Source organism: Podarcis pityusensis (genome assembly GCF_964106645.2).
Source record: "Podarcis pityusensis genome assembly, chromosome: 2".
Taxonomy (NCBI): Eukaryota; Metazoa; Chordata; class Lepidosauria; order Squamata; family Lacertidae; genus Podarcis; species Podarcis pityusensis.
The window spans coordinates 10382007-10407594 of record NC_138029.1 but is presented as its reverse complement, the minus strand read 5'-3'; the positions used below and the strand labels follow the sequence as shown (position 1 = coordinate 10407594).

Below are 25588 nucleotides of genomic sequence, written 5' to 3'. Positions count from 1 at the left end.
GTGGAACACACCCAGGGGGTCCACGGCACCATCCCCTGCCAGGGACTCGCTTATCTTGTTAATTGCCCAGTGAAAGCCACAATAAAGATCCATGAATTATCCAGCCTCAGCTTACGCTTGCTTGCTGGCAGGGGAAAAACCTGTGAAAGAGTTTCTGGGTGGCAAGTGAGCTGGGAATGGGCACAAAACTCTGACACAGTTTCTTAGGGCTCTTGCAACTGGAGGGGTGTGTGGGGAGAGACAGTGTATGTATGTGCTTGCTCCACGGGGTGGATTCATGTGCTTATCATTAAAAAAAATATTAAGGGATCCCTTCCCCTTGCTCTCTGCTTATTAACATAGCTGTCAACTTTTCCCTTTTTTTAAGGGAAATTCCCTTATTCCGAATAGGATTCCTCGCAAGAAAAGGGGAAAGTTGACAGCTATACTTATTAATTGAAAAGAACTTCTAACTGCTTTCAACGACTACCAAGTTTAGAGGACTCCCCCACTGCTTGTGTGAATCTCTTCAGTGTGAATCATGCCTTATGAATTTGGGATTCATGTCTCATCTTGGAAGTTCAACAGGGGAAATAGCTAAGCAAATTGCCGCTATGCTTAGCAGCAATGCTTTTGTTTAACCCCTGAAAAAGAGGACATATCCTGGAAAAAGAGGACATATGGCAACCGTACGAGTCCACTTACTACTTTCCCCCTAAAAATACCACCCCCTGAAGCACATTTTATGTAACAGAAGCAGCCGCTGGAGTTTTGCTATATATATTTCAAACATGATGTTTTGCATGTAAAGTTTAGTTAGGTGTCCTGGCTCAAAACATCTTTTCCCTCACCAACAGTCCCACTTCTACCTGGAGTAAAGTATCAAGCATGACTTGTAGGACTCCCAATTTCACCCCTTTAGTGACTAACAACACCAGATCACACATTAATACCTCAGATCTAGAATAAATGTGCTCCCAGTCAACCTGTGTTATAGATATATTACATATTGGATTAAATTACACACTGACACTCTGAATGAATTACTATCTAAATTACAAATGCATAAAATTATATCCAGATAACTTCCACCTGGGAATGTTCTGAATCCTACAAGAGAAGAAAACAACAACAGTTAATGGATAATATAAAATATTATCTATTTCATAATATTAGATGCAGCTAACTTTGTATCGAAAACTAAGAAAATTCCTCTATTTCAGAGGCAGCCTTAAAAATGTAGCAATGCCTTTAAGAATAGGAATGAAACGGGTATCAATTTGAGCTAAGTTGAAAAACATCGAAAACACTGTAGGCCTTATTCACATATCACTTTAAACCATGGTTCAATAAACTGTATTTAGTTTAGTTGTTTAGATGTTCATGGGACCCTGATTGTTTGAGATTAATATTTGCTGATTGTTCGGGACTGCTAGTTGCTGAATTGTAACATACTTCTAAAATTGTGGGTATTTCATTCCTCTCTTGCTACTTTTGCTCATATTATTTGGTATAGCATGACATCCGAACCTGGGTTTGTGGTTTAATTTATTTCAAACAGTAACCGGCATTTGTTCTTGGCTTACCTCGCATCGTTTGTTTGGGGGAAATATATATGGGAAAACAAGAGTGCAGAATGGAGCTGAACACAGAGTCATAATACAGTAACTTTGTGCTGCTCAACAGTGACCCCTGTAGACTATTCTACGAAGTACCATAACTAGCTCAGACATTTTATGTTATCAAATACTCCTTTATTTTCGGGGCATGGTTGTCAAAAAGTGACGTTATATACCAGTCACCAGGTCACTTCAAAAAGCGCTGGAAACTGAGAAAAGGGGGCTAAACCCCTCCTTACACAACCCTTTCTCTATCCAAATTTTTGGCTTTTGTCTAAGTCCATACAAGAAGTGATGTCTCTAGCTGCTTGTTCTCATTCCTTCTCAATAAATCCGGTTGTGGACCTAATATTTTGTTTATTCTTTTAATAAAAGCAGCATTTCAGTATGCTGCCTTTCAGATGTGGGGGTGACCTAAGCTTTGGATGCATTTATTTGATATTTTGTGTTGATAATTGAAATGTGGCATTCATACTGATACTAATTATATTCCGTGAGGAATATAATTAGTATCAGTATGAATGCCACATGTCCAGAGGAGGGCAACCAAAATGGTCAAAGGCCTGGAAACGATGCCTTATGAGGAACGGCTAAGGGAGCTGGGCATGTTTAGCCTGGAGAAGAGGAGGTTAAGGGGTGATATGATAGCCATGTTCAAATATATAAAAGGATGTCACATAGAGGAGGGAGAAAGGTTGTTTTCTGCTGCTCCAGAGAAGCGGACACGGAGCAATGGATCCAAACTACAAGAAAGAAGATTCCACCTAAACATTAGGAAGAACTTCCTGACAGTAAGAGCTGTTCGACAGTGGAATTTGCTGCCAAGGAGTGTGGTGGAGTCTCCTTCTTTGGAGGTCTTTAAGCAGAGGCTTGACAACTATATGTCAGGAGTGCTCTGATGGTGTTTCCTGCTTGGCAGGGGGTTGGACTCGATGGCCCTTGTGGTCTCTTCCAACTCTATGATTCTATGATTCTATGAATACTATAAAACCTGTCTTAAACAGCAATGAAAATAATTCACATATTTAGCCAGACTTTTAGCCTATGGTGTGTGTGTGTGTGTGTGTGTGTGTGTGTGTGTGTAATTACAGACTTCCCAACATGGTGCCCACCATATTATTATTATTATTATTATTATTATTATTATTATTATACTATAACTCCCATCATTCCCAGCCAGCAAGGCCAGTGGCCTGGGTTGATGGGAAATGGAGTCAAACAACTTGTAGAGAAGTGTATCATGCCACTCGGAAGCCTTCTAAAACAGTTGGTAAAGGTAAAGGGACCGCTGACCGTTAGGTCCAGTCGCGGACGACTCTGGGGTTGCGGCGCTCATCTCGCTTTATTGGCCGAGGAGCCGGCGTTTGTCCAAGTCATGTGGCCAGCATGACTAAGCCGCATCTGGCAAACCAGAGCAGCACACGGAAACGCTGTTTACCTTCCCGCCGGAGCGGTACCTATTTATCTACTTGCGCTTTGACGTGCTAGAATTAGACCTCCCTACAGGCAGAGTGGGACAGCTTGCCCCAGATGGCAGATTATTAAAGGATTAACTTTTTTTTACTAAACCTATTAAAAAGCAGCATAATGTCAGTAATTTAGTTTATTATTATATTTTTACCCAATAATATTTTAAACCTCTGTCTCAGGCACTAGAATGTCTCTCGCCTCAGTTGCACCTCTGACAGAGTGACAGGAAATACCGTATTTTTCTGTGCATAGGATGCACCCATGTATAAAATGACCCCTATTTTTTGGAACCGAAAATTAAGAAAACAATATCTTAGGGCTGCCCAAACCCTAAAGTAGAAGTGAAAATCCGCACAATCGGCGACAGCGACAAGCTTTTGACCCTTTGGGGGGTGATTGCCACAACCCCCAACGGCCCACCGAACGCGCACTCCAGCCCGCCCAAGCCAAAATCCTGGACATTACCTTAAAATAAAATAAAAATCTCCCTGGATGCCCATGTTTCGTGTATAAGACGGCCCCCAATTTTTGAAATAGAAAATAACCTCGTCTTATACACAGAGAAATATGGTAGTATCCTCTCTCGCCTCTTCATCTCCTAACTGTGTTTCCTAGTGAAGTATTTCTCCTAATATGTGAACACACAGATTTCCCTCAGGCATCTGGGTGGCCGCTCTGAGTACAGGATGTTGAATTAGAGTAGCCATTGGCCTGATCCAGTCGGCTCTTCTTATGTTCTTAGATAAATGAAACCAAAGAAGTGACATCGACTCCTTTTGCACTGTATGAAAACGCTAGAAAATTACAATGAATTATGCAGCTGGCCTTCTTTTATCATTCTGCTAGGTGGAAGAATAGAAGTTCAAATAACGGAGGGCCACTTACCGAGTCTTGATATTTCGTAAGGGTTGCTTCCTAATGGAGGAAATGTCTAGTTCCAAAAGTCTAGGGATATCCGGAAAGCCACATGCCTCAGACCACATCAGAGACACAGGCTCTTTGGGTCCAAGGGGGATACTAAATTCCGTGATATCCGTCTTCCACAGTGATTCTATCTGTTCACCGCTTTGCTCCCTATTAGTAAGAGGAGGAATGCCATTATACATCAAAGAAAGAAAAGGCTTTGAAGTAAGCTACTATCTTAAAGAAAAGTGCCAATCCAATCCTTATATTTCTAACGTGCAACTAACACCCAGAAGAGAAGAAAAACCAATGGGAAGTAATTTGAAATTTGGTGATGATCAAAGGAGAGGGCATCTTCTGCTGTTTTTCTATCCTGGTTGTCCAACTTTTCCTGTCCTGAAATAGCTGTTGGGCTACCATTTCATGGGTGTGTAATGAGTAATTTGGATCTCAGTAACCCCAAACAGTCCAGTAGGCTAGCTGTTTGATCGAGATCTGAAGAAGCAGCTGATTGATGCTGAGATTAGGAGACTCTCCTCTGTGAAGCTCTTGATTGCCTTCCAAAAATTGGTTTTGTTTTTTAAAGTAAAAGATGTCCTTTTTTAAAAAGAGGCTTCAGAGAGGGATTCTGGTTCTCTTTCTTTTGTATTCATAGAACATTAGTTTTACATGGATTTGAATGGTCATTATCTGTTGGATACTTGCCCTGAGCCAAGATGATGAGCTATTTTGACATTGAATAGAGTGTAATTTTAAAAATACTCCTTATTCTAAGAAGTAGGAGTTAGGTTTCATGACATGGAGTGGTATACTAAAATCCCCTAGTGGTATAGTAGCTGCACTGGAGGAATGGCTTGTGCATGAGAAAGTTCAGGAAGAAAGCATGATTTCCGTGGCTGGTCGCGCAACACATTGCTGTAGCCCCGATACTTCATGTTGCACAACCAGTTTCCTGCTAGAGCAATAGTTGTCTGGATTCTCATATTCAGTTTTCGGTTTTCATTTTCAATCTTCATTCTTGCCCTTAAAGGTAAAGGGACCCCTGACCGTTAGGGCCAGTCGTGACCGACTCTGGGGTTGCGGCGCTCATCTTGCTTTATTGGCCGAGGGAGCCGGCGTACAGCTTCCGGCTCATGTGGCCAGCATGACTAAGCCGCTTCTGGCGAACCAGAGCAGTGCACGAAACGCCATTTACCTTCCCACCGGAGCGGTACCTATTTATCTACTTGCACTTTGATGTGCTTTTGAACTGCTAGGTTGGCAGGAGCAGGGACCGAGCAACGGGAGCTCACCCCGTTGCGGGGATTTGAACCGCCGACCTTCTGATCGGCAAGTCCTAGGCTCTGTGGTTTAACCCACAGCGCCACCTGCGTCCCTATTCTTGCCCTTACGCTAGGGCAAAATTGAATCGGGCCACAGAGACTGCAACCTCATAGGAGCTCCCTCCAAGAACCTATTATACTGTACCTGATTGTAGCTGAAAATGTTAAATCTTGTTGTTTCTTTGCACAAACCAGGGGGCTTGGGTGGGTTCTGGGCTTCAGGAAGACAGGTCCAATGTTGGGCACGTGTATGCTTTCCCTCTTTGTTCTATCTCTTGCTTTGATCAACAAGGGGCATGGGTTGGTAAGCTGGAGTTTGGCACTCAAGCGGAGCTGTGCAGAAAGAAAGAGCAGTCAGTTTGCCTGATGCAGACAAAGGTTCAGGGAAGGATCTACCATGCAGCCGGAGGAATGAGGCAAAGGGAGGATTGAGAGACAGAAGCCATCTTACTAATGTTGCTCAAAATACGAGACCCCCAAACGAAGCTCTGCTAATTTCTTGCCCCTGGTATTTGTGGGATGTGACACACAAGAGCAGTCAAGGACAACATTCCTAGAGTGAACATGTTTACACATGGGGAGGAATGTTTGTCCAGCCAGCAGGTAAACTTTCTGTTTCCTTCTGGGCTGGGACAGACTTCCTCTGCATGTGACTAGAGGTGGGTGTGGCCTCACCTGTACAGGTAACGACAAAAGCACAGGGCAGGGCAGCCATCCCTTTCTTTTTGACTACATGCATCGAAGAAGCAACATCTGCTTAGCCAAAGATGCAAGAGGACAAAGGGACTATCTTCTTATGAGATAGTTTCTAGGTATATGTTACTTTTCTAAGCTAAGTCTGCCTTCTGGGATCCTATTGTGAACAGAAAGATGTGTGAGTAAACCTTTTTATACTTTTATAGAAGACTGCAACGTGTCTTATCTTTTATGAGGGAATAAGGGGAAAATACCAAAACAGTTATTATAGAGGCTTTAGCGAGCCTGAGCAAACGCATCCGCTGCAAGTTTAAAAAGGGGAATGTTACTCTGCTAAATTGTGAACTTGTTAACACAAGTTGGAAAGGCTGTAATCAGACAATATATCCTCTCCTGCATCCCTGAACATTCCCACAGTTTTCAACATCGTGCTATATCACCAGCTAAACATCATGATATATCACGATGCCTGAAATAAGGATGGAGCTATGCAGAGGGATTGACTGGCTTCACAATTTTTCCTGCATCATGATTTTTGCCTGCGTCTGCTCTTGTGATTCGCTGCCCACTGCAGGAGGCAGAGGAGAGTTAAGCTGGCAGACTTAACAGGGGCTGCAAGAATCAAGAGAAGCATTAGCTGGCTTCACGGTTTCCCCCACATTGTGATTTCTGCATAGCACACACATACACACACACCACGATTTGTGATATATTACCAGGTCAAACCCCTTCATGGATCACTGCCTTGCCGTGGCGAAGGGGCTTGAAGAACTCAGAGAAGCTATGAACTATGCCGAGCAGGGCACCCAAGATGAACAGGTCATAGTGGAGAGTTTTGACCAAACGTGATCCATCTGGAGGAGGAACCGGCAAGCCACTCCAGTATCTCTGCCAAGAAAACTCCATGGACAAAGATGAACAGGCATATAAAAGTTATGACGCTGGAAGATGAGCCCCTCAGGTCAGAAGGCGTCCAACATGCTACTGGGGAAGAGCGGAGGACAAGTACAAGTAGATCCAGAGCTGATGAAGCAGCTGGGCTAAAACCGAAAGGACGTTCAGTTGCGGATATGCCTGGAAGCGAAAGGAAAGTCCAATGCTGTAAAGAAAAATATTGCATAGGAACCTGGAATGTATGAACCATGAACCTGGGTAAGTTGGATGTGGTCAAAAATGAGATGGCAAGAATAAATATTGACATCCTGGGCATCAGTGAACTAAAATGGACGGGAATGGGCGAATTCAGTTCGGATGACCATCATATCTACTACTGTGGGCAAGAAACCCGCAAAAGAAATGGAGTGGCCCTCATAGTCAACAAAAGAGTGGCGAAAGCTGTACTGGGATGCAATCTCAAAAATGATAGAATGATCTCGATACGAATCCAAGGCAGACCTTTTAACATAACAGTAATCCAAGTTTATGCACCAACTACTGGTGCTGAAGAAACTGAAATTGACCAATTCTATGAAGACTTAAAACACCTTATAGAAGTGACACCAAAGAAGGATGTTCTTCTCATTATAGGGGATTGGAATGCTAAAGTAGGGAATCAAGAGATAAAAGGAACAACTGGCAAGTTTGGCTTTGGAGAGCAAAACGAAGCAGGGCAAAGGCTAATAGAGTTCTGTCAAGAGAACAAGCTGGGCATCACAAACACACTTTTCCAACAACACAAGAGACGACTCTACACGTGGACATCACCAGATGGGCAGCATCGAAATCAGATTGATTATATTCTCTGCAGCCAAAGATGGAGAAGCTCTATACAGTCAGCAAAAACAAGACCTGGAGCTGACTGTGGCTCAGATCATCAGCTTCTTATAGCAAAATTCAAGCTTAAACTGAAGAAAGTAGGAAAAACCACTGGGCCGGTAAGATACAATCTAAATCAAATCCCTTATGAATACACAGTGGAAGTGAGGAACAGGTTTAAGGATTTAGATTTGGTGGACAGAGTGCCTGAAGAACTATGGATGGAGGCTCGTAACATTATACAGGAGGCAGCAACGAAAACCATCCCAATGAAAAGGAAATGCAAGAAAGCAAAGTGGCTGTCCAATGAGGCCTTACAAATAGCGGGGGAGAGAAGGCAAGCAAAATGCGAGGGAAATAGAGAAAGATACAGGAAATTGAATGCAGATTTCCAAAAAATAGCAAGGAGAGACAAGAAGGCCTTCTTAAACGAGCAATGCAAAGAAATAGAGGAAAACAACAGAATGGGGAGAACTAGAGATCTGTTCAAGAAAACTGGAGATATGAAAGGAACATTTCGTTCAAAGATTACCATAATAAAGGACAAAAGTGGAAAGGACCTAACAGAAGCAGAAGACATCAAGAAGAGGTGGCAAGAATACACAGAGGAATTATACCAGAAAGATATGGATGTCTCGCACACCCCAGGTAGTGTGGTTGCTGACCTTGAGCCAGACATCCTGGAGAGTGAAGTCAAATGGGCCTTAGAAAGCACTGCAAATAACAAGGCCAGTGGAAGTGATGGTATTCCAGCTGAACTATTTAAAATTTTAAAAGATGACGCTGTTAAGGTGCTACACTCAATATGCCAGCAAGTTTGGAAAACTCAGCAGTGGCCAGAGGATTGGAGAAGATCAGTCTACATCCCAATCCCAAAGAAGGGCAGTGCTAAAGAATGCTCCAACTACCGCACAATTGCACTCATTTCACACGCTAGCAAGGTTATGCTTAAAATTCTACAAGGAAGGCTCAAGCAGTATGTGGACCGAGAACTCCCAAAAGTGCAAGCTGGATTTAGAAGAGGCAGAGGAACCAGAGACCAAATTGCAAACATGCGCTGGATTATGGAGAAAGCTAGAGAGTTCCAGAAAGACATCTACTTCTGCTTCATTGACTATGCAAAAGCCTTTGACTGTGTCGACCACAGCAAACTATGGCAAGTTCTTAAAGAAATGGGAGTGCCTGGTCACCTCATCTGTCTCCTGAGAAATCTCTATGTGGGACAAGAAGCTACAGTTAGAACTGGATATGGAACAACTGATTGGTTCAAAATTGGGAAAGGAGTACGACAAGACTGTATATTGTCTCCCTGGTTATTTAACTTATATGCAGAATTCATAATGCGAAAGGCTGGGCTGGATGAATCCCTAGCCGGAATTAATATTGCTGGAAGAAATAGCAACAACCTCAGATATGCAGATGACACAACCTTGATGGCAGAAGGTGAGGAGGAATTAAAGAACCTTTTATTGAGGGTGAAAGAGGAGAGCTTAAAATATGGTCTGAAGCTCAACATAAAAAAAACGAAGATCATGGCCACTGGACCCATCACCTCCTGGCAAATAGAAGGGGAAGAAATGGAGGCAGTGAGAGATTTTACTTTCTTGGGCTCCATGATCACTGCAGATGGTGACAGCAGCCACGAAATTAAGAGACGCCTGCTTCTTGGGAGGAAAGCAATGACAAACCTAGACAGCATCTTAAAAAGTAGAGACATCACCTTGCCAACAAAGGTCCATATAGTAAAAGCTATGGTTTCCCCAGTAGTGATGTATGGAAGTGAGAGCTGGACCATAAAGAAGGCTGATCGCCGAAGAATTGATGCTTTTGAATTATGGTGCTGGAGGAGACTCTTGAGAGTCCCATGGACTGCAAGAAGATCAAACCTATCCATTCTGAAGGAAATCAGCCCTGAGTGCTCACTGGAAGGACAGATCCTGAAGCTGAGGCTCCAATACTTTGGCCACCTCATGAAAAGAGAAGACTCCCTGGAAAAGACCCTGATGTTGGGAAAGATGGAGGGCACAAGGAGAAGGGGATGACAGAGGACGAGATGGTTGGATAGTGTTCTCGAAGCTACCAGCATGAGTTTGACCAAACTGCGGGAGGCAGTGGAAGACAGAAGTGCCTGGGGTGCTCTGGTCCATGGGGTCACGAAGAGTCGGACACGACTAAACGACTAAACAACAACAACAACACCAGGTCAAAAACTATGAAACCAATATCATGATATGGATTTCAAACCAGTTTTGGATGATATATCAATATATCACTTAGCCCTACCCTTCTCCCTGTATGTGGGATAGAAAATAAGATTTGTTTCAGACCAAAGACTGAACTGTGGGCTCAAGCACTCACCAAGGAGGTATACTTTCCCCCCTGTGACTTTTAGTGGAGAGTTGGTGTGCACAGAACAGCAATTCCCCATGCCAAAATTATAGACTGATTTTCCGGCATATACGTAGTGAGTTTCCCAAGCCCACTGTGACTGTATCACAAAGCAGAACCGCCCCCCCCATGTGAGTGGGAGCCATCATCACACAGTGAATATCCTTACCCCCGTTGCCACTGTCCGCTACTGATGCAGATTGGATGGCGAAACTCATGATTCATGCAGTGAGTTGCTCACAAGGGATAGGAAATTTACTACGAGGGTCATCATCCCCGGGGTGTCAGGGACTAGGCAGAGGAGAAATGGTGGAGACCGCCTTCCCAACCTGACTCTTCCAAAGAAGAGGAAGAGGAAGACAGTATAGATTTACAACAAGGGGTTGAGGGAGGTTGCAGCTCAGAGGCAGATGAGGTGGAAAGCTGGAAAATCATGGGAGAGCCAGAACGCCCAGCTGACACATTGTCATTAGAAAGCATGCCAGACCCTCCATCTCCTAGAACACGGCGGGCCTTAAAAGTAGGAGAGCAAAGAGCTCAAAGACAGAGGGTATGTAGCAGCACCCGTAGAGGAGGTGATGATGATGAGGAATGAGGAAGTGGGAGAGACAGGGGGTGGAGATTCACTTAGGAGAACGCCATTATCCAAGAGGCTGGGTTCTATAGATTGAAATGAAAAAAGGCAGTAAGAGAAACTCATCCTGACATGAGGTGAAAGTAAAACACCAGCTCTGAGTTGTGAACCCTTCATTCTCTTAGGCTCACCTGAGCAAACAAGGCAATCATCCTTTGAAGGCAGCGCCGACGCTGCTTCTCTGCCATCATCTGTTTAACAGTCCAGTGCCCCATAACTCTTTTCTGGTGAGCATCTAGCTTGTCCACCATCTTGTACAAAACCTGCATTCTAACACCGTCCTTGGCTTCTTTGGCAGCCTCCAACCGAATAAGTAAGGTTTCTCTGTAAATACAGGGCAGGAGGAATATAAATGTGGATAACTCTTTCCTTTAGTATAAAGAAAGCCCAGCAGCTTAGTCCTTAGCCAGAGGGCCCATTCTGGTATTCCCAGCCTCTCTACCTGGCATTTGGAACCACTTATGGATGACCTGGCTATTGAACATTCATCCTGATTGGGCTGCAAGGAGATGAGATGATGCTGGCTGTTTAATAAACATTCATTCTTATTAAAGGGAGCGGGTGGCGCTGTGGTCTAAATCACTGAGCCTCTTGGGCTTGCCAATTGGAAGGTCGGGGGTTCGAATCCCCGCAACGGGGTGAGCTCCCATTGCTCTGTCCCAGCTCCTGCCAACCTAGTAGTTTGAAAGCACGTCAAAGTGCAAGTAGATAAATAGGTACCACTGTGGCGGGTAGGTAAACGGCATCTCCGTGTGCTCTGGCACTCGTCACAGTCCTCCGTGTGCCAGAAGCGGTTTAATAATAATAATAATAAATTTTTATTTATACCCTGCCCTCCCCAGCTAAGACCGGGCTCAGGGCAGCTAACACTGAATATAAATACAGTAAAAACATTTTTAAAAAAACCAAACAAAGTTGATTAAAATATAAGTTAGAATGCAGCTTAAAATGCAGCCTCGTTTTAGTGGTAGCCCATAGATCAAAGCCATAAGGGGAGAAAACATCAAATATTCCCTGGGGCCAACTATCCATGCTGGTCCTACATGGGCCAGCAAAAAGAGCCAAGGGAAAATTTATATACAAAATCCCATATAAGGGGTTCCATCAAAAAAAAGAGAGAGAGAGAGCGGGGGTTAGACTGAGTCCAGCCCAAAGGCCAGGCGGAACAGCTCCATCTTGCAGGCCCTGTGGAAAGATGTCAAATCCCACAGGGCCCTGATCTCCTGCGGTAGAGCGTACCACCAGGCCGGGGCCAGAACTGAAAAGGCCCTGGCCCTGGTTGAGGCCAATCTAACCTCCTTGGGGCTTGGGACTTCTAAAGTGTTATTATTTATGGACCTTAAGGTCTTACACGGGGCATACCAGGAGAGGCGGTCCTGTAGGTACGAGGGTCCTAGGCCGCATAGGGCTTTAAAGGTCAAAACCAGCACCTTAAACCTGACCCTGTACTCTACTGGGAGCCAGTGCAGCTGGTAAAGCACTGAATGAATGTGATCCCGCGGCGAGGACCCCGTAAAGAGTCTCACCGCGGCATTCTGCACCCGCTGGAGTTTCTGAGTCAGCTTCAAGGGCCACATCACCCAGAAAGCTGTCTGTGGACAAACACCGGCTCCCTCAGCCTAAAAAGCGAGATGAGCGCCGTACCCCATAGTTGCCTTTGACTAGACTTAACAGTCCAGAAGTCCTTTACTTTTACCTCATTCTTATTATTTTCAGGGAAGTTAGATGACCTTGCATCAAAACAACTGTTATCCCCCCCCCCCCGTCTATTTTCCTGCAACTTTCCTTAGTCCAAACACCTGAACTTTTTGAAAGGCGGGTTTGCAAAACCTACCAATCAACTGTAGTCGTACAAACTGAGTTTACTGTGTGGCTGAATCCCACCCCAAAACAGCGACAGTCTGGAACTGTCCTAGGACTTCTCCCAGGCCACACCTCTTCTCCCCAGGCCATAGCCCACCTTGGTCTTGCTCCATGTCCTCCTCGAGTGTATGGTAACAGTTTGGTAAAACTATAATGAGATATATATGGTGTTAAGTATTAAGATTAGTGGCAGTTCTCACTCAGGGCCACCAGTATGTAAATGAAGGATTGAAAACTGTCGCTCCTGATTGTTTAGCTAGTTGTGAGTTTTTACTGTTTCTTAGTATTATATAAAGCAGCCAGCTGTCAGTCTGATTCCAGGAGCAGTTCTAACTGCTGCAATAAAGAGCTGTGAATTCAACAGAGCTGTGTCCTTTGTCCATCTTTTCCACTATTCAACATATATAATTTTAGATTGCTCTTAAAATTATATACATGTGACAACAGCACATCCTTCCAACTGTCCGCCTGATAGACGGATGACTAGTTCAACTTGTTTTCTGCCGTGCTCTTTAAATATAGTCTGGGGGCAATGCGCTGTCACCACACTGTGCGCCAACGCTAAGGTTCCCAGTAGCTTCACATTAAGATTTTTAGTCTTACCTGACCTGCTGGAGACGACAGAAGGCGATGTATTTCCGGAAGAGCAAAGCCAGCCTTTCCACATTGCTGTGCAATGCTTGCTTGATTATCCCTTTGGTGAGGGTGTAGAGTTCTGGGGAGATGCCAGCCTTCCGGACAGCTTCCCCCAACACCTCCAGGTTTCTCCTCTGAGCTTCTACGTTTATCCAGTAACGCTTCTCTGTGGTGCCAGGTGCAGCAAACTCCTCCGCTTTGGTGAACAGCCTGGGGAACCAAGTGGATTCCAGCTCATAGGTATCCTCGTCAAACTGTGAACTAGGCACGGGGCTGAGCAGGGGGCTAGGAGAAGCACGCCTTTCTTTACGGGGGGAAGCAATCTTATATCGCTTGGAAAATTGATCCAGAATTGCACCTTCCACCACTTTCAGCTTGGGAAGCAAGGCCTTTTCTTCCTTCTGCATCTGCTGCTGCTTCATCTTCACTTTCTGGACTTGCAGCCTCTGCATCTGCATCTGATGGCGCCAGCGGAGCAGCTGCTGCTCCCAGCGCATCTCCCAAAGGTGCTCCATCTCCTCCTGCTTCTCCTTCTGCTCCTGCAGCCACCGCATGCTCTTCTCCTCCTGCTCCTGCTGCTCTTGCCGCAGGGCCTCCATCCGCTGCTCCTGCAGCTGCAGCTGCTCCTGCCACTGGCTCCTCTTCCTCTCCTGCTCCATGTCCTCCTCTTGCCAGAGGAGCTGCTGCTTCTCGTGCCGCTCCTTCAGCTGGCTCCAGCGCCACTGCTCCTCTGCTTGCTTCCCTCGCAGCGCCAGCAGCTCCCTTTTCTCCAGCTGTAGCTGCTCAACCGCCTTCTGCAACAGGTCCTGCTGCTCCTTCTGCTGCTCCCGCTGCCTGGCCCAGAATTGCTCCTGCTCCTCGTTCTGCTGCTGCAGGAGCTGCCAGTGCTCGGCCTGCGCCTGCCACATGCGCTCCTGCTCCTTCTGCTGCTCCTTCTCCCGCTCCCACTGCTGCCGCTGCCCCTCGCACATCTCCTGCCAATGTAGCTGGTATTCTTGTTCCTCTTGCAGCCTGTGGCGTTCCTCCTGCAGCCGGGCCTGTTCTTCATGCAGCCGCTGCTTCTCCTCTTGCAGCTGCTCCTGGATTTGCAAGTACCAAAGCTGTTTTTCTCTGCTGAGCTCCCGTGAGCTATCACTTTCCAAATCTGACTTGCTCTCTTTGCGCCATGGCCCTTTTCCTTTCTGGGCATGCTTAAGTTTTTCTGCAGAAGATTGTTTTGCCAATTCCTTTTCCAATTCCTGCCACGAGACCTTGGCTTGCACATCTGCTTCATAAGGCTGTCGTTCGGGAGGTTGTTCTTCCATGGGATGTGAAACCTTGGTCAAGTCTTCTTCCTCCACTTGCAACTGGGGCTCCTTCTGGTCTCTCCGCAACTCTTCTTCTTTCTGCTCTTCTTTTTCTTTTTCTTCTTCTTTTTCTTCTTCTTCCTCCTTCTTCTTTCTTTGATGTCGCTGGGACTTGAAGGGCGAGGCCTGTCCTGTTGACAATTCTTGATCCCATTCCGTCCCAGAGCTGAAAGAGCTACTTGAAGACTCCTGGGACACCACAGGACTGCTAAAGGACAAAGATGGAAGTTTGATTCCCTTCCCATCTTCCTCTTCCAACTCAACCTCTGTGCCCTCTGTGCTCCTTGCAAACTTCTGTTTCTTCCGTCCAGCAGATACTTTCTGCTTCATCAGGATGCATTCATCCAGTTTTCTGTCTATTGCCTCGGAGATCTCTTTGCTTAGTGTATGTGTGAGCTGGGATTTTGCTGACGGCTTCCAGCTGCCTGAGAGACTCCTCTTTAACTTCTCTATCTTCTCATCTAAGCAAGCAAGGATGACCTCCTGAAATTCTTGCAGCCCAGAGCTTGTATCCTGTCCAGGGAGTTCCTCAACAATTGAGTATCTTTGCCTTTTCTGCACAAATGCAGAAGGCAACGTGGGGATTTCTACAGTGAATAGTGCATCCTCCTGGTCTACGGGGCTGCCTCCAGCCTCCTCTGCTGGACCACTGACACGGCCTTCAGGCACTTCTCCTGGAACATCGCCACGACTTTCGGGCTTCTCTTCCTGCACTGTGTCTTGATAGGTTGCGTCCAATTCCTCAAAAATGCGCTTGAGAGCCTCTGCATCTAACACACCACCTCTATCGCTGGCAAGCTCTTGCAGCTTTTTGCCTAAACCCCGGATGACATCTCCTGTCTTCTCTGCCCACTTTGGCTGTGGCACACCTGCTGGGCTGCTTCTGCTGGGGCGCTTCTTCCCTTTGGGCCTGCCTACTGTCTCATGGCTTGATTCCTCGGCTTCTCCTGCTTGTGGTGATGAGCTTTCCCCTGGGACCTCTGCGCCCTCCTCCTTCTGGACACCTGGAGCAGTCTCTTGAGTCTCTTGAGTCGGCTCGTCGTCGTCAAACTTGACCACCTTTCTCTCTTTGACAGCCTTGACCAATTGCCCTGCCGTCTTTTTTATGGAGAACTTGCGCTTTGTTGGGGGGCTTGGGAGTCCTTCTGCTGGCTCTTGAGATGATTCTTCGACTTCCGCTTCACCGACACTCTCCCTGGTGACCCGTTTGAGAATGGGCTTAGGGGGAGGGCTTTCAGCTGGCTGTTGGGGAACTTGCTCCCCTTCAGGTTCTTGGTGGCTTTTGCCAGCCAATTTTTGTGGTGACTGCGTTTTCAAAAGGGATGTTTGTATTTTTTTCCAGGCAGCTGTCCTTGACCCCCGTTTCTTTCCTGCAAATTTGCTAGGTGCTGCTGTTGCTGTTTCTTTTCCAGCAGCTTCTGTGTCTCCCGTTTCGTCGGACGATATCTGTGATAGCTCAGAGGATGCCTGTGACAGGTCTGAGGACGTCGGGCCTACAACTGTCAGTCGTGACAGTCCAGTTTTGCTGTCCCGAGCTCTTACTGAAAGAAATGTCAGAGGTACTTCTGCATCGGAAGGTGTTTCTTGCAGCTGGTCAGGGTCAATGGTTTCAACCGTGGGTTTCTGCTGCCTGGGTGACTCATCAAATGTGCCCCCTTCTTCAACTTTCACACCTTTCACACCTTTCACACCTTCTTCAACTTTCACACTTATCATTTCTGCAAGTTCAGTGCCCTTTTCTTCAACTTTCACACTTCTACTTTCTGCAAGTTCAGTGTGGAGTTTTGTACTCTCCTCATAAGTGCCCTTTTCTTCAGCTTTCACAGTTCTCATTCCTGCAAGCTCAGCATGGAGCTTCATATATCTCTCATCTTTGATTTCTTTCTCACCCTTGATTTCTTTCTCACCCTTGATTTCTTTCTCATCCTTGATTTCTTTCTCATCCTTGATTTCTTTCTCACTCTTGACTTCCTTCATATCTTTCATACTCCCTGTGGGAAGTTTCTCAGGAATCCTACTTATAGCAGGTCTGAGGGTGGCTTGGCGTGCCACCATTGCCCTCTCATTTGCCTCCTGCAGCTCCCTGTGCAATGCTTCGTTAGTAATCATGAGTGTCTTGCACATCTCTTCAACGGTGTGGACTTGAATTTCCATTGCTGTTTTCCTCTCCATGGCCACTCGCAGCTCCCTTTGCAGAGTTGCAACGTGTGGGTCTGGCTTCTTGCTTTCCAAGGCGCTCTCGGTTTCACACTTGATTTTAAGGCTGCGATACTGCTTCCCTAGAAGGCTGTAGGCCTTAGCTAGGTTAGCTACCATGGTTACAATGTACTTGACTGCTGGATGCTCTATTTTCAAAAAAGTCGGAGAATCTACCATTTCTTGCATCATGTTGTTGAGCTCATTAGTGCGGCTGAATGTAAGAGGGTCATCGTCCAACATCCGCTCTGTTGTAATAGGCTCCCCTTCCTGGGGCGCATCGGCGACTTTGTCTCTCCATGTTTTAAACATGGCATTTCTGTGACCTGAAATAATCGAAGAGATAACAAGAAGGCATTAGAGTATACACAAAGTAAAATTAGCCCAGTGATAAAGTACCTCTGGAACAGGAATTGTTGCACAGTGACACTGTGAACTTCCTTATAAATCAAGGGCGGATCTACACTCATGGTTTTTAACGTTAAAAAGGAGTTAAGGAATGATTCCGGTAACCATATAGTCACAAGACGTTCTTTTCTTTAATGTTCTTAGTGCGTTATAGAAATGTGACACCAGAGGGCACTGCAGAGCAACCAGAAATCAGGGAGAGAGACTGCGGGGAAAGAAAGCAAAACGAAAACCAAAGGGGACGTTTCCTGTCTTGATGTTTTAGAACAATATTTCTAGTATCGTTCTAATAATGAAAAGGCGAGTGTAGATCCAGCCCAATAAAACTCTGTGTGCTGTCCTAAATGTAACAAACATGCTACAGCCACTTGCAATCAGTCTTGTCCCAAAGTGAGTGCAATCAGATCATCAAAGGAGACCATGGTTTAATAAGGCACTTGAGGCCTCCAGAATAAACCAGAAGTATGACTTGTGTCAACAAGACATTCTGCCTTCAGTGTCGCAGGCCCAGCTCTGCTAAACTCTCTCCCCCTAGAAGACAGGCACCATCTCTGCTGAGTTTCAGGTGCATAGTTTAAACCATTTTATTTCAGGAAGCCTTTGCATCATGGATATTTCTCTACCATGTTTTAATGTTTCTCGTGTTCTTGTTTAAATTCTTGACATTTTAAATTTCAGAGATTTAAGTTCATGTTTCAAATTTTGTATATTCTAATTTTTTATACTTGTAAGTCGCTTTGAGACATTGAAAAGCAGGATATATAGATAGATAAATATTTGTTTATCTAAAGTAGATGGACAGACATTTTGGGGAAGCAAAATCTCCTTGGAAATAGGCTCCCGAACTCTGTCAACTGATAAGAGGAGCACACAGATGGCACAGACCATCAAGAGAGCAGGGGATGAGAGAGACCCCTAAACTGAATATGCCACACACAAAATGAACAAGGCTTGCAGCTCTTCCTTGCAAGTGTCTTTATCTCTTTCCCACTAAAACCCCTAGCAACTGCTCCACCCTATGCAAACTCTGATGCTGGCTTAATTGTCCAAGATGATGGAGTTTACAGCTGGGTTCTGACACAGGTTCCTTGAGTTTTGGTGTGCTGTTTGGTTTATCGGTACTTTTATTTCTTTCAAGCCAAACATATGTGGAAGTTTTTGCAGTCAAACCTAACAATGCATATCTATGCTAGTTGGTAAATGAAGGAGTTAAGGACCACAGAGTTGTAAATTTCTAGAGGAGACACAGCTAGGTTACACACCCCTCAACTCTGTCAATTTCCTGTTCCTCTGCCTTCCCTTTCTCTTCGTTTTAACCATGTAAGCTGATATCATGCATGATGCTGGAGCTCCTTAGCCCAAACTGTTTCTGTTTTTGTTTTATGTACTTTGTGTTTTTATATTCTGATTTTATCCCATGAACCACCGAGACCTGCAGCTGTAGGGCAGTAGAATAATAATAGTAATAATACTCCAAGCTTGAAGGGTTTTTTTGTATTTTGCAACCAATAATACCTTGCCTGTGCTGTTTCTGCTGTAGCACTGAATGGTGCATGAGTGAGACCTATGATTGATGTAAGTAAGTATTTAAACTCACTCAAAGTTGTAGTCTATTCACTCCAAGATGGGTAGAAGCAGGGGAGCTCAATTGTAAGTGCTTAATATTCGGATATTTAAAGTTCTAACAACCTATTTCCCATGCTTACAAATGCTACATAGATCTGTGTTTTAAGTTCTGCTAGGGGCTGCTTTGGCTAAAGTCAAACCCTGTGGGTTGGTTTAAAAAAAAAAATAATCAGCTGTTTTTTTCTTTGTAGTTCCCCACACATGTGGGACTTCAGGATTAACTGGTATTCCCCAGTTATCTCCCAACAATATAGACCTCTGCTTCCTGATGATGCAACCTCTTTCTCTAACAGATTCATCTCATTTAGGTACCTGACTTCCGTCTCTGCTTAGCTTTCCCTTCTAAAAGTGGGCGGAATAGTTTGATTAGATGCTGAATCTTTGAGTCCATTGCACTGATAAAATTCTGGATTTTCTCCTCCATCTCTTCAATTATGTCATTAGTGGCAAGGACTTTTTCTTCTCGTTCAACCGCTTTCAGCATTTCATCTGGAAATAATGTTTAAACCCAAAGTGAGTCAAGATGGAAACACCCGTGATGTAAAATGAGAAGCTGTCCTTTTAAAAGCAATCTCCACTTTATCCATCAAATGAACAGAGATTTAACTGGTTAAACACTATCACTAAGGCCTTGCTTTCTCAGGAAACCAGTCTGCTATAGCCATATCTTTGCATGCAGAAAGGCACCAAGGAGGTTCAGTCCTGGTTTAAAAGATGAGGAAGTTGGTGGTGAGAAATACTTCTCTGCCTGAATCCTGGAGTGTCACAGCTGGCTTAAAAGGTAAAGGGTAAAGGGGTCCAGTCGTGACCGACTGGGGTTGCGGCGCTCATCTCGCTTTATTGGCCAAGGGAGCCAGCGTACAGCTTCCGGGTCATGTGGCCAGCATGACTAAGCTGCTTCTGGCAAACCAGAGCAGTGCACGGAAACGCCATTTACCTTCCCGCCAGAGTGGTACCTATTTATCTACTTGCACTTTGATGTGCTTTCGAACTGCTAGGTTAGCAGTGCAGGGACTGAGCAACGGGAGCTCACCCCGTCGCGGGGATTCGAACCACCGACTTTGTGATCGGCAAGTCCTAGGCTCTGTGGTTTAACCCACAGTGCTACCTGTGTCCCTCAGCTGGCTTAAGTAGCCATTATTGGGCTAGTTCAGTGTTCTTTTTGTGACTTTTAAAACTCTACATTTTACGTGGGAAGTCTTTGTCAGATTCCTTCCCCCACTTTTAAAACTAGAACCCCAAGATCTAACAACGAGAACTAAATGCAAAAGACACACAATTAAAACTAAATAACAGGGGTTTCTCTCCAAGTCTACTTTGAGCCACTCTGGGTACATTTGTTTTCGGTACAATTGCCAGGACTGGAGTGGACTAAGCCCATAGCCCTTTCGCACAAAAGTCTACTCCTGGTTAGTTTTAATTTTCAACAGCCCAATTTAGGAGAGGGAAAGCCATTTTGTTGTTGCTATTATAAACCAAATGGGAGCTAGAAAACCTTGCTGCAAGTCACCCACAGGTATGTAAGCAGATCCCAATTTTTATACACACTTGCGACTGGAGAATTTCACCCCAAAATTCAGACAAGCGACAATTTGGAAAGACAGAAATGCTACAGTGCTGTACATGTAATGTTTTGTGCAGGCTGGTTCATATGTTAATGTCAACTGAATGTATTCTTCCTCTTTACTAGCTAAGGGTGCCTATCCTTTAATCCAATTCAAAATTGTGACATCTTCGAAGGCTGCAGTTCTATAGTTTTGGGTAGCTTCTTCAGACATTACTATTCCACGGGACATTTGGCATTTAGGGCATTTGTTTTTTGGTAACCTTGTTTCTCCAGCGGCTTTCCCCCCCTTTGTTGTACTTTGTGATTGTGAGTGTTTCATTGTTATTTCGCTGGCATACAGACACACACAGTATGAACTTTTTTTCTATCCCACGTGTGTTGACAGCGACTTAAGATTCCTTGCTCCAATACCCTTTTCTAGATTTCTAGAACATGGGTAGGCAAACTAAGGCCCGGGGGCCGAATCCAGCCCAATTGCCTTCTAAATCTGGCCCGCGGATGGTCCAGGAATCAGCGTGTTTTTACAAGAGTAGAATGTGTCCTTTTATTTAAAATGCATCTCTGGGTTATTTGTGGGGCATAGGAATTCGTTCATTATTATTTTTCCCCAAAATATAGTCCGGCCCCCCCACAAGGTCTGAGGGACAGTGGACCGGCCCCCTGCTGAAAAAGTTTGCCGACCCCTGTTCTAGAAGATGGCACTTGCCACAGTATACCCTCCCATTTCCAGCACCATGGAACTAACGCCAGAATTTTAGCGCCTCCAGCACTGCCTTTAATTCCTGTATTTTGAAGACGCTCTCATCCAGCACGTCATCAATTCCATCCAAAAAATGAGCCCGGCGGCTCGTCTCTTCCCAGGTTTGTGAATGGTAGTAGTCCCTTTCAATCTCAGGATCGAGCCCGTCATCCTTTTTGTAGTGTTCATAGGCCCGATTCACATTGTCCAGAATGCGAAACAGCTTCTTAGAAACATCCTGAAAGCACAGAATTACAATGGATGTGAGCGCAGGACATATTCAGAAGCGTTTCAAGAGCCTGCTTCTTGGTTATGTATCTCCTTCCCTGCCCCTGACTGAGCCATCCTTGTAGCATTTGCTGAAAGCATTAATAATAATAATAATAATAATAATTTTTATTTATACCCCGCCCTCCCCAGCCAAGGCCAGGCTCAGAGCGGCTTACAAGCAATAATAAAAACAAGTTGAATGATTACAACTTAAAAACAAAATTAAAATACAACATTAAAATATTGAAACATTAAAATATTAAAATGTAGCCTCATCGCAGGAGGAGAAGGAAAAGAAAAAAGAAAGAGAGGGAGGGAATCAAATTGTCTCCAAGCCAAAGGCTAGGCGGAACAACTCTGTCTTACAGGCCCTGCGGAAAGAAATCAGATCCTGCAGGGCCCTGGTCTCATGAGGCAGAGCGTTCCACCAGGCCGGAGCCAGTGCTGAAAAGGCCCTGGCTCTGGTTGAAGCTAATCTAACTTCCTTAGGGCCTGGGACCACTAGGGTGTTGCTATTTATGGACCTTGAGGCTCTCCGTGGGGCATACCAGGAGAGACGGTCCCGTAGGTATGAGGGTCCTAGGCCGTGAAGGGCTTTAAAGGTCAAAAGCAGCACCTTAAATCTGACCCTGTACTCCACCGGAAGCCAGTACAGCTGGAAAAGCACTGGGTGAATATGCTTCCCATTTCAGGAAGACATCCTCGTTTTGTCTGGCTACACAGTAATGGACCTTTAAGAACCTGTGGTGTTAGTAAATGTTTCACGCTGATCAAGGGTGCCAACTTCAATAAAATATGGGGGAAGCCCAGGTAAGCTCCTCCACGCATAATCGATCACATGACATGGTGCACCCACACCATTTGAATGAAAATGTCCATCAACATTGGGGGTCCCCAGCGCCCTCAAATATTATATGGGGGGGCATGTGCGAAGACCTCTCTGCCCCTAGGAGTTGGCTCCTATGACTCTGATTTTATCATGGTATGTGTTATTTTTAGCACACTATCCAGTGGGTACATGTCAGGGAACTGGAGCCAGAGAAGGGGGAGAGAATGGGAACTTACCGGGAGAAAGCTCCTTTAATAAGTAGTTACTCCTCCTCGGACGAGGAGGATGACGAAGAGCTGTCAGGAGGTAATGAATCTGAGAGGGGGCAGGCACTTCCGGGGACAAGCCACTCTCGTCAGAGAGGAAGGAGGGGGACCGGGCTTAGGAGGTGGTTATGCTGGGGAAAATCGAAAGGAAGTGTAGTCGGGACAACTGACCTGCTATGAATGAGTCGGACTTTTGAACTGCTTGTACATAGCTTCAAAGGAGCAATAAATCGTGTAAATATGGCTAGATTCCTGGACTTTTATCTCCGCTAGCACTCACAACTCATTGCTTACAGTACAGTATGGCGATATTAATCAGTCTTAATAAATAAGTAAGTTAGTGGATTATTTAAAAAAAAACTATAATCAAATGAAATTGCAGGCAAGGTTCAAGTTAAAGGCAGAGGAAGAAAAATGAAAAAGACATAATTGTAACAGAGAAACTTTGTGTAATAGATAAACATAAAAAGAAAAGGTAGAAAAGGTTTGAGTAAAAACACTGGAGAAGTGAGGTTGGGAAGTCAGTTTTTGAAGAAAGGTAACTTTGATATGAAGATTATTGTGGAAATGTTTGAAACATTTGCTAAAAATTATATAATGATAAAGCAATAATTAAGGACTTGTGCCCAAGAAATAACAATATTACTACCTTGGATAGCTTTAAAAGACATGGAAGACAAGCCTATTGGCACCTTTTAGTCACAACGGCTAGGTGGGACCACAGTCTAGATTTAAAGGCATCTTACTTATGAATACCTGCTATTTGGAAGCAACACCTGGCCCTTCATATGTTGTTGGACTGCAAATCCCATAATCCCCATTGGCGACTATGTGTGTCATGCTCTGACAGAGCTGGAAAGGCCCCAGATTTCCCATGACTGGTGTAGCCGATACATAGCTAGATGGACTAAAGTCCTGGTTCAGTAGAAGGCACTTTCTTATGTTCCTAAGAGGCTTATTGCCTTCCAAGTCTCGCTTACGGGTTTCCTGGAGACATCTGCTTATGCTATTCATATGTTCTTAATAGCTGATGGGAGCCTTTACTCTTCACATCTCACACTGCAAGGGCTAGAGAGGCATCCAATAAATACAGCAGGTCTGGTAAACAAGCAAATGGAAGGACTTAATCTGGTTCATTTGAATCAGTTACCTGCAGAAGTTGGGATTACTCCCATTTCTCCTGACTTTTCTCAAATATAATTCTCACGGGGTGAGCAGAATTGTGCTTAACGTGCCAGCAGGAGTCCATGTTGAAAACCTATTGTGAAAGGCTGCACATATTTGACCCCCCTCATCCATCAGCAGTCCCTGCTCCAGGACAGAAACTCTGTTTTTCTCTCCAACACATACCTTCTTTGCTCTTTCCAGCTGGGCCAGCTCAATTTTATCCAACACATTCTGCACAGCGGGGGGGACTTCATCGATGGTAGAAATAGCGGCTTCGTTTTTGTAGGTTGCAACATTGCGGCCGGCCTGATTGTGTTCGTAATCATTATCACTTTCATTTCCTGAGTTTCCTGAAGATGATGAAGATTCGGGACCCATGTGGGACTTTTCCCATGCAAGTCCAACCACCTTTGGGAAATCCATGGCTGCAGCACAGAGTAAGGCAAATCAGCTTTTTATACAGGGCCAAGTTGTTCAGTTGTGTGGTAGGCTTATTCTTCAAACGGTTTAATTACACCCCCTTGCTGTTAGGCAGAAACTCATCCCTAGGGGATGAACGGGTTCTGTTTGTGTAGTTGATGTCATAGTTGCCATTCTATGGCTTCTAATCCATGACGTCATCAGGTGCTCATTCGCATAAAAAGAAGCCTCGCGGAACAGAAACTTGTTGTTCTATGTGCTCATGCATGCTTTGTATACAAGTCCCAGAATGCATTAGTGTCCTGGAGAGATGGTGGAATTCACTGCTCAGATAATTCAACAGTAGATTATTCCATTCCTCGGCTCTGCCAGATACAAGCTAGACAGGGTTGTCATGCTGTACATGAGCTTTAGAGAGCTACCTCTCAGTTCTAGCATCATTGTTTCTGAAACTCATTCAGAAGTATTCGCTGTAAGGGAATACAGTGGTACCTCGGGTTACATACGCTTCAGGTTACCTACGCTTCAGGTTACAGACTCCGCTAACCCAGAAATATTACCTCAGGTTAAGAACTTTGCTTCAGGATAAGAACAGAAATCGTGCTCCGGCGGCGCAGCGGCAGCAGGAGGCCCCATTAGCTAAAGTGGTGCTTCAGGTTAAGAAGCGTTTCAGGTTAAGAACAGACCTCCGGAACGAATTAAGTACTTAACCCGAGGTACTACTGTATACTGTGGCATGCTTGGAGCTAGTAATAATACGGTTTTGGGGGTTTTTTGGTTTTCTTATCCAGGATTGGAGCTTAGAGATCCTAGGGTGGTCAGGGATTTAGCAGTATGAAATATTTAAAATTGTCAACCTGTTTCCAAGTTGCACCGCACAGAAGACCTAAGGACCTTTGCAAGTTTGTATGGGTGCAGACAGTCTTTCTAATAACCTGGTCACAATTTATTTAAGGCTTAGTAGCCAAAACTAGAACTTTAAATTGAGCCGAGGAACAGAAAATATATATGTTTACCACATCGCTGTATATCAAACAACTCCATCTGTAAGAAGTAAGTTTTGCTAACAGAGCTATCTGATTGACAGTGGAATTTGCTGCCAAGGAGTGTGGTGGAGTCTCCTTCTTTGGAGGTCTTTAAGCAGAGGCTTGACAACCATATGTCAGGAGTGCTCTGATGGTGTTTCCTGCTTGGCAGGGGGTTGGACACGATGGCCCTTGTGGTCTCTTCCAACTCTATGATTCTATGATCTTTCCTTGTTTTGAGCCTGGCACATTCCATGGAACCGGGCTGTGTTGCTGCACAGAGTGGGCTTTGCTACTCTAAATGATGTATTATGTAAGGAAGATTTTCTCTTAGATACAATTGACTCAGAAACATAAATGTGAATCGAGACATCAGTGGCATTCTGTGGAATGATGTCTCTAATTAACTAGTATTTTGGGAATGAATGTTGGGACTGTACCCTTTCGTGTCATTGTGTTTTAGA

The 25588-nt window shown here is 44.9% G+C and overlaps 1 protein-coding gene across 2 annotated transcripts; it reads right to left on the bottom strand.

The window, feature by feature from the left end:
* Positions 1 to 965: 965 nt before the first annotated feature.
* FAM186A (family with sequence similarity 186 member A) lies at positions 966 to 25233 on the bottom strand. Of its 2 annotated transcripts, none has more exons than XM_080994344.1 (9): positions 23863 to 25233; positions 21154 to 21385; positions 19154 to 19330; positions 16366 to 17133; positions 13233 to 16284; positions 10898 to 11090; positions 5439 to 5626; positions 3954 to 4142; positions 966 to 1089 (listed from the first exon to the last, which is right to left on the bottom strand). In XM_080994344.1, exons 1-9 carry the CDS (start codon positions 24100 to 24102, stop codon positions 1035 to 1037), a joined length of 5094 nt encoding a protein of 1697 aa, XP_080850470.1. In that variant the 5' UTR covers positions 24103 to 25233; the 3' UTR covers positions 966 to 1034. The 2 variants fall into 2 exon arrangements, with proteins under 2 accessions (XP_080850470.1, XP_080850471.1); XM_080994345.1 differs by lacking the exon at positions 23863 to 25233 and adding an exon at positions 22483 to 22789.
* Positions 25234 to 25588: the final 355 nt, after the last annotated feature.